This window comes from Trichechus manatus, unplaced genomic scaffold, assembly GCF_000243295.1.
Source record: "Trichechus manatus latirostris isolate Lorelei unplaced genomic scaffold, TriManLat1.0 scaffold00038, whole genome shotgun sequence".
Classification (NCBI taxonomy): domain Eukaryota; kingdom Metazoa; phylum Chordata; class Mammalia; order Sirenia; family Trichechidae; genus Trichechus; species Trichechus manatus.
In genome coordinates, this window is record NW_004443974.1 from 17,430,195 (window position 1) to 17,444,046 (window position 13,852).

The following is a 13,852-nucleotide window of genomic DNA, read 5'->3' on the forward strand; positions in this document are numbered from 1 at the left end:
AATGCCTTATCCACCATCATTGTATCCCACACAGCATTGACTCCGATCTAGGGACTCACTTCACAGCAAATGAAGTGCAGCAGTGGGTCCATGCTCATGGAATTCACTGGTCTTAACATGTTCCCCCATAATTCTGAAGCAGCTGGCTTGACAGAATGATGGAATGGCCTCCTAAAGACTCAATTACGGCTCCAGGTAGGTGGCAATACCTTGCAGGGTTGGGGCAATACTCTCCGGGAGGCTGTACATGCTTTAAACCAGCATCCAATATATGGTGCTGTTTCTCCCATAGCCAGAATTCATGGGTCCAGGAATCAAGGGGTGGAAGTAGGAGTGGCACCACTCACTATTACCCTTAGTGACCCACTTGCAAGATTTTTGCTTTCTGTCCCTGCGACCTTATGCTCCACAGGTCTAGAGGTCTTAGATCCAAAGGTAGGAATGCTCCCACCTGAAGACACATCACTGATTCCATTGAACTGGAAGCTAAGAACGCTACCTGGCTACTCAGGGCTCCTTATGCCTCTGGGTCAACAGGCAAAGAAGGGAGTTACCATACTGACTGGTGTGATTGATCCTGATTACCAAGAGGAAATCAGATTGATATTACATAATGGCGGTAAAGAAGAGTATGTCTGGAATGCAGGAGATCCCTTAGGGTGTCTCTTAGTACTACCATGCCCTGTGATTAAAGTCAGTGGAAAATTACAGCAACCCAAGTCTGACATGACTACTAATGGCCCAAACCCTGGTCACTCCACCAGGCAAAGAACCAGGATCAGCTGAGGTGCTTGCTGAGGGCAAAGGGAATACAGAATGGGTGGTGGAAGAAGGTAGTTCTAAGTACCAGTTACGACCCTGTGACCAGTTGCAGAAACGAGGACTGTAATTGTTATGAGTATTTCTGCTTTTCTTTGTGTGCATCCTGTGGAAGCAGCAGTCAAGAAATCAAAATACGCATTGCATTGGGCAAATCTGCTGCAAAAGACCTTTTCAAAGTGTTGAAAAGCAAAGATGTTACCTTGAGGACTAAGGTGCGCCTGACCCAAGCCATGGTGTTTTCAATCGCCTCATATGCATGCCAAAGCTGGACAATTAATAGGGAAGACTGAAGAAGAATTGACACGTTTGAATTGTGGTGTTGGCGAAGAATCTTGAGTATACCATGGACTGCCAAAAGAACAAACAAATCTGTCTGGGAAGAAGTACAACCAGAATGCTCCTTAGAAGCAAGAATGGCGAGATTACGTCTTACATACTTTGGACATGTTATCAGGAGGGATCAGTCCCGGGAGAAGGACATCATGCTTGGTAAAGTATAGGGTCAGTGGAAAAGAGGAAGACCCTCAAGGAGCTGGACTGACACAGTGGCTGCAACAATGGGCTCAAGCATAGCAAAGATTGTGAGGATGATGCAGGACTGGGCAGTGTTATGTTCTGTAGTACAGAGGGTTGTTACGTGTTGGAACCGACTTGACGGCACCTAACAACAACAACATGTGTGCATCAAATATTTTTGTTTTCTTCACTTAGAAAATATAAGATGTAAACTGGGCTAGTGTGTTTTTGGTTGTACATGCGTTAGTTGTATCATGTTAGGTGCAAGTATGACTTTATAATTGTCTTTATTCAAAGATTTTGTATCGTTTCAGGAGATGTGTACATGTGCCAAGTTGACAAGAGGTGGACTCTGATGGTTAAGATTGTGTTTCAACTTGGCTGGGCCATGATACTCAGTGTTTATATTTGATCACTCCCATGATGCAATCTGCTGTGAGTAGTCAATCAGTTGAAAGGGATTTTCCTTGGGGGTGTGACCGGCATCCGAATATAAGCAGACGTTCTGGCTTTTTGCTTACTCTCGATCCTGAAGCTGCCTCCTATTCATCTGACCTCTGGTTCTTGGGACTTGAGCTAGCAGCTTATCTGACGATCTTGGGATTCATCGATCTTCACAGCCTGTGAGCGAGAGCCCTGCTCTCCCACCTGCCGATCTTGGGTTTGCCAGCCCCTGCAGCTACATGAATCAGGAGAAGCCTGTGGTCTTGTCTGCCAATCTTGGGATTTGTCAATCTTCACAGCCTGTGAGCAAGAACCCTCCCCTCCGACCTACAGATCTTGGGTTCACTAGCCCTCGCGGCTAAGTGAATTGGGAGAAGCCTCCATCCTGATCCACGGACTTGGGGCGTTCCAGCCTCTACAATCGCGTGAGCCATTTCCTTGATATAAAGCTCTCTCTCTATATATATTTATACGCTTTACTGATTTTGCTTCTCTAGAGAGTGCAGCCTAAGACAGTAGGAAGGGGCAGGAAAACCAGACGAATGGAAATGGGGAACTCAGGGTGGTAATGGGGAGATTGCTGACACATTGCAGGGATTGCAACCAGTGCCACAGAACAATTTGTCTATAAACTATTAAAGAAGAACAAAAATCATCAAAAAAAAAAAAAAAAGCAGAATCAACTAATGGACACGTCAACAAATGTAGCCAGCTAGCAATTTTTCTCATTGGATGGACAATGCTAGTCTCTTCTGATATTTCTGGCGAAACTCATTCAGTGTTTATTGAACACCCACTCTGTGCAGGTTTGTGTCGGGCACTGGGTGACCTGTGGTCTACTTAATGTCCCCTTGCTGTAAAAATGTGGGCCTTTCTTTTCCCTCTCCCCTTATCCCTCTCCTTCTCAGCAACTATAAATAACACTAGAGTGAATATCTTTGAACACAAAGGGTTATTCCCCTCTGTATTCAAACTTACTTCCTTTAGAATAGGTTCTCAGAATTGGAATTGCTGAGGCAAAAGGAGTGAGTTGCCAAATGCATTTCCTCATCCAGGGCAGCATCCCTCAAACCATTTGCTGGTAGGTCATCACACCCCTCAGCTGAACCCAGGCTTGCCCCAGCTCCAGCCTGCACGAACCCTTTATTCGTGGGTCCTAATTTCTCCCTCCCAGCCATCAGCCACTGACCCCTCCCTACCTTTCTCCAGCTTCTCTCTGCCCGCTATGCAGCACAAAAGATCCGAGAACTCTAGCAGGTAGACAGACAGACAGGTGTGGATCTGCAGACCCATGCAGTCCCTGGCTATAGCCACGAGGGTGGCATAAGCCTTAGAAACACAGGCTCCAGGATGGCAAAGAGGGTCCTGGCTGCGCTCATACCATCCTCCAGCTCCCAAACACATCACTGAGAAGTGCTGTGCAGTGTAGGAGCTGCCACATGAATGTCCTCTGCAGAGAGGCAACATCCAGCATGGAAACTTGGGATGGGTTCGAACTTCTTAAAGGTGGGCAGGGTCTTTCAAATTTTTAATAACCTTTTCTGGTTGCCAAAGTAATACACATTCACAAGAAATATTAGTGGCCTCTTTTGCTTTTATCTCATCTCTCTCTCTCTCTCTCTGTGTCTCTGTCTCTCGCTTGGTCAGAGTATGCCCCAGGGCCTTTGCTCGTGCTGTTCTTTATGGTCAGAAAGTCTCCCTCTTCCTTTCTTTCCCTCTTTTTTTCCTGACTCTCAAGACTGGCCCTGTGCTTCCCATTCCCCACCCCATGCCCGTCTGGAGCTCCTTGTCCTTTCCCATCCCAGACCTCGTCATGCTGACCTGTGACATCTCCCCGACGCCCTTTAAAATCATTGAGGGCAAGGTTATCTTGTACTGCTCTGTATCCTTGCACCCAGCCTAGCCTGCACACCCAGTGGGCTTGTAACCTAACTCTGTGAATGCCAGTAGATTTCCATTAGTTCTTAAACTAGCCCAAGCCAGATCTGGCCTGCCCTGCACGCACAGAAGGGCCAACTGTGACTGCTAATTGACTTCGACTGAGGACTCAGCAACAGGAGGAACAAATCAGAAGGAAAATCATCACCTGGACCCTATTCCGAAGTGAGAGGTCCAACAAGAACCACCTCACCTCCTGTTTTCTGGCCGCCTTCTAGAATTTTCCCTCCCCAGTACACGTGCGTGGCCGCCATCTTGCTGCCGAAATCACATATAAGCCCTGCTTCCCTGTAGCTCAGGGAGGTGGATCTGGGGGACTTCTCCTGGCTCTTTGCTCTTTGCACTGCAATAAAGTTACTTTCTCTTTCTCAAAGGCCGGTGTCTAGATTATTGGCAAATCTGAGCACGCCGTACAAGAACCCACCTTCCCAGGTTCAGTAACAGGCTCAGTCAGCTCGTGGAAATAACAAGGGGCAGCCATACTGACAACCAAGTAGCCTACGGCCATCCCCATCCCGGAAGTCACACATGCAATCCCACACTGTAGGAATTCCTACAACTCACATTCCACTGAGCTTGGGGGCAGGCAGGGCATGGAAACCAAGCATGCCCATTTCTCTGATGAGGAAACCAAGCCCTGTAAATGAGCCACACTTCAGGGCACTGTGCCCCCTTGAAGCACCCTCCCACACCCTGTACCACCTGCCTTTGCTCCCAGGTAGACAGCAACCTGCACAGGTGCAACATTGGCACCAGAGCACCTGGGAGCAGCTGGAACTGGGGAAGAGCCTCCCTGTAGCTGTGTGTACATTGAGTGTGTGTATACAACCTTGGCCTAGACTGAGACCCCCTGGGAACGGCAGCTGGCTCCTCACCCCAGGAACATAGGCTGGAGCATGGCCAGCTTGGAGAAAAGGGCAGAGGTAGGAGGAGGGAGAAAGGAGTCCTCCACAAAGAGCTGCCAACACAGGTTCCTAGCTGGCTCTAGCTTCATAAATACCCACGGGCCCAGCAGGAGGGCCATCCAGAGGTAGGCACACACCATGGGGCGCCTGGAGCTGGTGGTCTTGGGCTTCACCTGCTGCTTGGCCGTGGCAAGCTCAGCAAAGGTAGGCAAGAGAGGCCAGGGCGAGAGTCTCTCACTCTCTTCCTGTTAAACCAGATCTGAAAGCTGTGGGGGCTGAGCATGGAGGAGGGCAAGACAGACAGATGGAAACACAGGCAGAAAGCACTAGCCAGAGAAGAAGAACCCAGCAACAATAACAAGAGCAGCCAACATTTATTGGGCACTTACTCTGTGCTGGGGCCTGTGCTATTCCACAGGGTTCACTCACCCTACAACTGAGGTCATTCATCCTGTAACTCAGGCTTTGTTGTTGTTGTTAGGTATGTCAAGTTGATTTTGACTCATAATGACCCCATGTGACAGAGTAGAACTGCCGCTTAGAGTTTTCTAGGCTGTAATCTTTACGGGAGCAGATTGCCAAGTCTTTCACTAGAGGAGCTGCTGTGTAGGTTCAAACTGCCCACATTTTGGTTAGCAGCCAAGCACTTAACAACTCAGGTTGCCAGATGAAATACAGAATGTCCAATTAAATTTGAATTTCAGATAAACAATGAATTATTTTTAGTATAACTATGTCCCAAGCAATATTTGGGATATACTTATACTAAAAATGATTCATTGTTTATCTGAAATTCAAATTTAACTAAATACTCAGTATTTTTACTTGCTAAATCTGGCACCCCTACCTACAACATTCTTCTAATGGTATCCCCATTTTATAGAAGGGGAAACGTGTCCAGAACAGACAAGCAATTTGCCCAACAACACACCGGCCCCAAGTGGCTGAGCAGGAGTCTGAAACCCAGTGTACTCCAACCCTGGAGGCCGGCTCCCAATGTAACCACGTTCCTCCCAAGGGGGAGTTAACAAGCACCTACTACGTGCCGGCTCCCCTCCAGGCCTGGAGTCAGGAGGCACAGGAACTCTCCTGGGGCATGTGTAAAATCTATCCTCCCTAACTGCCCTCACTGTGAGGGTGAGGAACAGAGCCTCGAGGACAGAGCCCCCAAAACTATAAGCAGACTGTGGGCACTAGTCCAGCCTCTGTCCCAGCCAGGCTTGCGTGGGGGGCCTCAGCCCCCAGGAAAGGCAGGGATCCCAGGAAGAGCCTCTTTGTTCCCAGAGGCAAAATACTGTCTCTCTACTTCTCACCCCTGCTGTCTCCAGTCTTGGGGACTCCTCCACACAGCCAGATCCTGCTCTCAGCATTCCTGTGCCCCAGGGACCTGCCCCTTTGTCCTTTTTCAAACCAGGAGGTTCAGGTGCTGGCCCTGGGTCACTTGTCATGGGGGTAGGTTTGCTCTTTCTTGGGGAGACTGCTTTTTGGGGTACTAAAAGGAGTGGAGTTTCCTCCCCACTGCTGCAGCAGTCCAGGGTCAGCTCTCCCCCTGGTGCCAGGGTCCCCATGCCCTTGGGCCCTCATCTCGATGATGCAGAGATACTTCTGGGAGGTGACTTCCCAGTCCCAAGCCTTGACTTGGCCCTTGGCCTCCTCCCAGTGGTGGTCAGTTGGGTCAGGAAAAATGCCTGGAAGCCTGGAACAAGGAGTTCATCTTGGGGCTCCAGGCAGAGGCCTGGCCCTGAGCCCACCTCCTGGACCCTCCCACCACCACCCCCAGGGCAGCCTGGCAGATGTTGCTTCTGGCTTCTTCCTGTCTTCAGGTCCAGCCTGCCCTACTCTGCCTTCCCCACTGTGGCAGGCAGCATCTATTAGCCTAGATTTCAGAGGGGCTGCCCTGCCCTTCCCCACACTAGAACCTGGTCCAGGTGAAAGCCAGGAGCAGATACCTGGCATAGCCACCCTCGAGGGTGGCTGTACTGCTTCCCCACCCCCACTTGCCCTGGGACAGGGAGGCAGCCCTGGGAAGGGTGGAAGCACTTGGCTCTAAGGTCAGACTGCCATGTCTCAGCAGGGGGACTTCCAGCAGGAAAGCCTCTGAGCCTCAGCTCCCTCCACTGGGAAATGGGCAGAGGAGAGCACCACCCTCCAGGACCCTTGTGCAATGTGGGATTCTCAGCAGCAGTTCTGACTGCGCAGGGGTGGGCGTGGGTGTGTGCTTGGCATCTTCTCAGTAGGGAGCACAGGGGCTGTGAGGACTTGGGCACCAGGCCACCAACTCTCTAGCAAGGCACCTTGGGGGAGACCAGACAAAGGGAGAGAAGGGCCTGCTCCAAGGAAGCTCAGGATTGGGTGTAAAACAAAAATATTCAGTTCATTCAACCTGTCTAGGCTGGGCGTCTACCCCTGCTGGAGCCCAGGGAGCATCCCATCTGATCACACATTTGCCCACAGAAAGACACTGCTATTGCTCATCTTACACACGAGGAAACTTAGGCTCAAGGCCAGAGCCAGCACCCAAATCTACACCTGCTCTCTGGGTCCCCCCGGAGAAGCCTTCCTGAGTGGCAACAGTGGTCAAACAGCTTCCTCTGGGATCAGTGAACAGGACCCCAGAGGAGAGGACAGTAAGCCACTTCCTTAAGCAATGTGGGCAAGCAGGGACGGATTACCTAATAAGCAAGGTACCCACAGGCTGACTTGTGGTTACTTATTAATCTGTAGTGCACAATTTCACCTGTTTTTCACTGCTTCTTTTGATTTTAAAATCAAAGTAAAATCGAACACTACAAATTAGTAAATAAGCACAAGTAAGCCCGTGTGTACCTTACTTAACTGGTTAATCTGCCCCTGCAGCAAGTGGTAGGGGGCACTGCCTTGGTCTCAGGTGTAGACTTAAACCTCCCCTTTGAAGTTATCTCTGCGGAGCCTCTGGGCACCGCAGGGCCATCCTGATTGTGAGCCAGCCTGACCTGCCCAAGTTTCCCTCACAGTTGGGCGCAGTGTACACGGAAGGTGGCTTCGTGGAAGGCGTCAACAAGAAGCTTGGCCTCTTTGGTGACTATGTCGACATCTTCAAGGGCATCCCCTTTGCTGCTCCCCCCAAGGCCCTGGAGAAACCCCAGCAACACCCTGGCTGGCAAGGTGTGAGTGAACAGGTGCTTGGCAGGGCACTTCGACTAGGGTGGGATGGCGCGGCGGCCACCATCACTTCAGCCCTTCCTGTCATCTGCAGGCACCCTGGAGGCCAAGGACTTTAAGAAGCGGTGCCTGCAGGCCACCATCACCCAGGATAACACCTACGGGGATGAAGACTGCCTCTACCTCAACATCTGGGTCCCCCAGGGCAAGAAGGAAGGTGGGCTCTCCCTCCGCAGTCCCTCGAGTTCCCCTCTCCCTGCCGAAGTCCCCAAGGAATCTGAGTCCCAGGACCAAACACCACTGGTTGTGTCTGGGGGCTCTAAGACAGACCTTTGCTGATATCAGCACAGGGGGACGGGGGAGAGGGGTGAAAGGGGCTCTACTGCTGGTCACCATGCCTGGAGCAGGGCAGACCCTTGGAGGCCACACGGGTACACCGCCTGCATGAAAGTGGGGGGATTAGCCAGGAAGAGGGATGGGTGTCTCTGGGTCACCAGACCTTCTCTCACCCACCCCAGTCTCCCAGGACCTGCCTGTCATGATCTGGATCTACGGAGGTGCCTTCCTCATGGGGTCTGGCCAAGGAGCCAACTTTCTCAACAACTACCTGTACGATGGGGAAGAGATCGCCACGCGCGGCAACGTCATCGTGGTCAGCTTCAACTACCGCGTCGGCCCCCTCGGCTTCCTCAGCACCGGGGACTCCAACTTGCCAGGTTTGCCCAGCACCTGGGGGCCCTGGGGATGGAGAAGCCAGTGTGTCCTATCTCCTGAGCTCTGAGCTCAGCGGGGGGCCCTTCTAAATGCCTCTCTTCCCAATCATCCCCTAGCAGCTCTACAGAAAGGTACAGAGTCCTTGTCACAGAGCTGGGGAGCTGGAATTGAATCATGAGACTCAGCTGTAGTGAAATAAAAGAGGCTGCCAGACAGACAGAAAGACAGACACCCAGTGAGAGACTAAGGGAAGCAGGGACAGCAAAACCAAGTGAAATAGAGACAGAAAATGACACTGAGGCTGAGACACAGACGCAGGAGAGAGACAGTGTGAAGGACCATGGAAGCGAGGAGAGATGAGGGGCGACCAGGCAGTCCTGCCCCCTCCCCCTCCCCCTCCCCAACCTCCCAAACCTCTCCAGCACCGTACCCAGGCTCAGACTCCTCAGGCCCATCATTTGCCATTCCGGGGCTCTACGCAGTTGAGGACATTTTAACCCAACCCACACTGATTGTGCACCTACTGTGTGCCAGGGCCTAGGCCGCTCATTTCTAGCACCCCCATCTCCCGACCGAGAGTCCCCAATGAATGCCCTGCCCCCACCCCGCCCTCAGGTAACTATGGCCTTCTGGATCAGCACATGGCCATTGCCTGGGTGAAGAGAAACATTGCGGCCTTTGGGGGAGACCCCAACAACATCACCGTCTTTGGGGAATCAGCTGGAGGTGCCAGTGCCTCTCTGCAGGTCTGGGGCCTCCCAGAGTGGAGGGTCTTCTCCAAAGGATTCGGGAGGGAGCTGATGGGGGTGGGGTGGACAGGAGAAGGAGAGTGGGGCTGGAGCTGACTTGCTAGGCATCCTTGGCTGAGCCTGGGCTGGGGCAGGATGGGTGAAGCCTTGGTCACAGGGCCTCTGTGTGTTGCAGACCCTCTCTCCCTACAACAAGGGCCTCATCCGGCGAGCCATTAGCCAGAGTGGTGTGGCGCTGAGCCCCTGGGCCATCCAAAAGAACCCACTCTCCTGGGCCAAAATGGTAAGTGGCAGTGCTGCGGCCAGGAGGAGGTCTTCCACATTTCCATTTTCCACCCCAGATTGTGTCCTTGTCCTCAATCATTCTCTGTCCTGAGCACTGGACTCACTTACTTGTCTACTACTTCCCCCTACCTGCCCCAGATCGCCAAGGAAGTGGGCTGCCCCACGGATGACACTTCCAAAATGGCCAAGTGTCTGAAGGTTACTGACCCCCGTGCTCTGACAATGGCCTACAAGTTGCCTCTGTCTGGCTTGGACTGTGAGTGGGGTGGCTGGGTATGGGGGCCTGGGGGCTCAAGGTGGGGGGAGGGCTCTGCTGGGCAGGGCCATGCTCCTGGAGAAGAGTGGAAAGCGTCTTGTCTGAGGCTTAATTCCTCAACAACTTGCAGGATTCCCATTTTGGGTATTGCCCCCTTGTAGGCCTCAGTGGACCAGGCTGTAAGGGGACCATTCTTCCTTCTTATCTTCCATGGGTCACAGACCCCCCCCTAAGAAACTGATGAACATTTGGGTTGCACCCCCAGCAGTGCACTCATAAGGAGTTATTTGTACATAATTTTAGGGTGATTCATGGACCCCTAAAGCCCACCAGGGAATTTATGGACCCCAGAACAAGAAATTTATCCTAGATGACCATTTGCTCATTCAACAAATATTTACTGAGCATCTACTGTAGCACTTGGCCCTCCAGCCCTAATATTCTATACCCTGGGAAGGTTTGGGGGACCCATTAGTACAAACTGATGAATGTCAGCATCCTCTCTGTCTGGTAGGCTGGAATTCTCTCTTGCTCATTCAGCTCAGGCAAAGTACAGTGGGGCCCACCACATAACTTATGTAAATTAAACTTAAGTGCTTGGCAAAAACAAAGCCAACACTTTCATTTGGAGCTCTGCTGAAGGAACAGAAAGCTGCCCCATCCCTGCCTGGAGAGAAAATGGGACAGCCTGAACCTATTGATGTTCCTGCAGCCACTTGCCCCATATGGTTCTTCAGGAGCTAGTTCAGGGGCACTGGAGGGCAATATGGGCCTCCCAGAATTTTTGGTTAATAGACTAGAACCCTGCCCTGGGAGAAGGATGCTTCCTTCTTCATCAGTCCCCTCAAATGCTTCTAGATCTCCTTCTACCAAATTTAGTCCCAGTGAGAAGAGAGGGAGAAGAAAGGGACTCACACTGCAGCAATGGGACAGACATGGCCTCTAGACCAGTGGTCCTCCAGGGATGATTTTGCCCCCAGGGGTCACATGGCAATTTCTGGAGACAATTTTGATTGTCACAGCTGGGGGAGGGGTGCTACTGGTGCCCAGTGGGTAGAGGCCAGGGATGCTACAAGCACCCTGCAATACACAGGACAGTCCCCCCCAACATAGAATTATCTGGCTCGAAAAGTCAATAGGGCCAAAGTTGAGAAACTCTACTCTAGATCAAAGAAGGAAGGAGGTCCCCCCTGCAGTCAACTCCACCCTCAGAGGCAGAGGGGAGGTCAGGGGGATACTGGAAGGTATACGAATTTGTTGGCTTTCCCACTCAGACCCCGTCTTGCACTATCTGGGCTTCCTCCCTGTCGTCGATGGAGACTTCATCCCCGATAACCCCATCAACCTGTACGCCAATGCTGCCGATATCGACTACCTAGCAGGCACCAATGACATGGATGGCCACCTGTTTTCCACCATCAATATGCCCGCAGTTGACAAGACCTACAAGACTGTCACAGAGTAAGCAGGAGGCTCAGGAGCCAGGAACAGTGCTGAAAGCTGCTGGGGAGAAGTCAGCCTGGGGGAGGCGGTCCCAGAGGGGGCAGACATTAGCAAAGGGGTGGGAGAGAGGACGTTAGCAACATGTTGGGGGGCATCCATGGCTCTCTTCTGGGTGAGTGTGCAGGTACCCCTGTTGGCACTGGGCGGAGGGTCCAGTGTCTGCTTGGTCCCTGCAGTGAGGACTTCTACAAGCTGGTCAGCAGGTTCACCATTGCCAAGGGGCAGAGAGGCGCCAATGCCACCTTCGACATCTACACCGAGCCCTGGGCCAGTGACTCGTCCCAGGAGGCCAAGAAGAAAACTGTGGTGGACTTGGAGACTGACATCCTCTTCCTGATGCCCACCAAGGTTGCCCTGGCCCAGCACAGAACCAATGCCAAGTGAGCACCTAGGTGGGGGGGTGGGGTTGGCTCCCTGGGAAGACCCACCTGAGATGCTGCACCTTCCTGCCAAGGCCTCACCAGTGGGTGGCTCACAGGTGTCGAGATGCCTGGGAAAGCCCTGCCCAGGTCCATGTGTCCCTGCCCCATCTACTCTGCCCAGGCCTGAAAAGGCTCCAGAGGACCTCTCCTCCCCTCCCAGCCTCAGGGGTTTACAAAACCCTTCCATGGTCCTCCACCCTATCCAGCCCTTCCCACTGGGGAGTCCTCCATCCCTCATGCTGTGTAGATGGAGAGAAGACTGGAGAATGGTCATTGTTCAGTAATTCTTAGGGGCTTCAATGTTGCCCACTTTCAAAACAACTTAAACCTGTGACTACATTGTTGTTATGTGCCATCAAGTTGATTCCAACTCATAGTGACTCTATATGATGGAGTAGAACTGCCTCATAGGATTTCCTAGACTGTAATCTTTACAGGAGCAGATTACCAGGTCTTTTCTCCTGTGGAGGGGCTGGTAAGTTTTAACTGTTGACCTTTCTGTTAGCAGCCAAGCACTTAACCATTGCACCACCAGGGCTCCTGTGACCATATTAAATATCATAATAACCAGTTGCCATCGAGTTGACTCTGACTCATGGTGACCCCATGTGTGTCAGAGTAGAATTATGTTCCATAGGGTTTTCAATGGCTGATTTTTCGGAAGTAGATCGCCAGGCTTTTCTTCCGAGGCACCTCTGGGTGGACTCAGCTTGCCAACCTTCTGGTGTGCAGCCGAGTGCTTAACCATTGTGCAACTTGGGTGCTTAAAAGGTAGGAGGACATAATTAAACCTGTAAGTCTAGGCTGAAAGCTTTACAGCAGCTGAATAGTAAATTTAACTCCGAGCTTCCTGAAGTCAAGGCAAAAAGAGAAACAGCTGAGAACATATACCTTGTCCAATTAAATGAAGAATACAAATCCACTTGGAGAGAAAAACTTTCTTGGTACTCAGTTATAGAAGGAAGATGCCTCAAACCTTTGTGTAGAGGTGAGGGATAAATACAATTAAAATAGCAGAATCCATGAGTCTGGCCCACAGCTTTCCCTTCTCCAGAGGGAACAATCTTAGTTTCTTTGTGAGTGGGAATTCCGCAGACTCTCCCATGCACTCCCCACACACTCCCTTCAGACCTGTCTCTGGGCTGGGCGGCCCAGGTGAGCATACCGCCAACCTGGGTGGTCTCTCCCTCTCATCCTCAGGAGTGCCAAGACCTACAGCTACCTGTTCTCTCACCCCTCTCGGATGCCCATCTACCCGAGCTGGATGGGGGCCGACCACGCAGACGACCTCCAGTACGTCCTTGGGAAGCCCTTCATCACCCCCCTGGGCTACCGGCCTCAAGACAGGACTGTCTCCGAGACCATGATCGCCTACTGGACCAACTTTGCCAGAAGTGGGTAAGGCTTGGGGTTGAACCCAGAGCCACAGGTCTACTGCCCCATCTGGATTGGACCCGGCTACAGACACAATGGTCCTGAAGGCCTGGGGTTCCCACATCCCCACTTACCAGCTGGGAGACTTTGGGCAAGTCACATAACCTCTTTGAACACAGGCGTCTCCCTCCATCTGCCAAATAAGGATAAGAGCTGCCTGCATGCGCCCTGCTCTGCACCAGGCCCTCAGAGTGCTCTGGCCAGTGCCCAGTACACAGTGTGGCACTGGTGTTAGGAACGAGCTTGGAGCCAGGAAAGATTGCCCAGGCATGTGGGAGGGCAGAGCTGGGTCAGGGGCACAGGTCTCCAGCCTCCTGTGGGCCTGTAGTCTCCACCCAGCCTCTTCTCACTCTGCAGGGACCCCAACATGGGCCACTTGGCCATCCCCACACACTGGTATCCGTACACCGTGGAAGATGACAACTACCTGGAGATCACCAAGAAGATGGAAAGCAGCTCCATGAAGCAGCACCTGAGGTCCAACTACCTGCAGTACTGGACCGTGACCTACCAGGCACTGCCCATGGTGACTGATGGGGAGGCTGTCCCTGTGTCCCCAACAGATGACTCCGAGGCTTCCCCTGTGCCCCCCACGAGTGACTCCGAGGTGGCCCCCACCTCCCCGACTGGTGACTCTGAGGCCACCCCTGTGCCCCCAACAGGTGACTCCGAGGTGGCCCCCACCTCCCCGACAGGTGACTCTGAGGCTACCCCTGTGCCCCC

The 13,852-nt window shown here is 52.3% G+C and overlaps 1 protein-coding gene across 1 annotated transcript in view; it reads left to right on the plus strand.

Moving 5' to 3' along the window:
- The first annotated feature begins 4,763 nt into the window (after positions 1–4,763).
- Positions 4,764–13,852, plus strand: part of CEL (carboxyl ester lipase) — a 9,359-nt gene continuing 270 nt past the window's right edge. The window contains exons 1-11 of the mRNA XM_004375793.1: positions 4,764–4,829; positions 7,619–7,769; positions 7,861–7,983; positions 8,285–8,482; positions 9,096–9,226; positions 9,405–9,512; positions 9,653–9,770; positions 11,045–11,231; positions 11,450–11,653; positions 12,896–13,093; positions 13,487–13,725. Of these exons, the coding sequence (XP_004375850.1) occupies positions 4,764–4,829; positions 7,619–7,769; positions 7,861–7,983; positions 8,285–8,482; positions 9,096–9,226; positions 9,405–9,512; positions 9,653–9,770; positions 11,045–11,231; positions 11,450–11,653; positions 12,896–13,093; positions 13,487–13,725 (1,723 nt within the window). The remainder of the gene's footprint in view (positions 4,830–7,618; positions 7,770–7,860; positions 7,984–8,284; positions 8,483–9,095; positions 9,227–9,404; positions 9,513–9,652; positions 9,771–11,044; positions 11,232–11,449; positions 11,654–12,895; positions 13,094–13,486; positions 13,726–13,852) is intronic.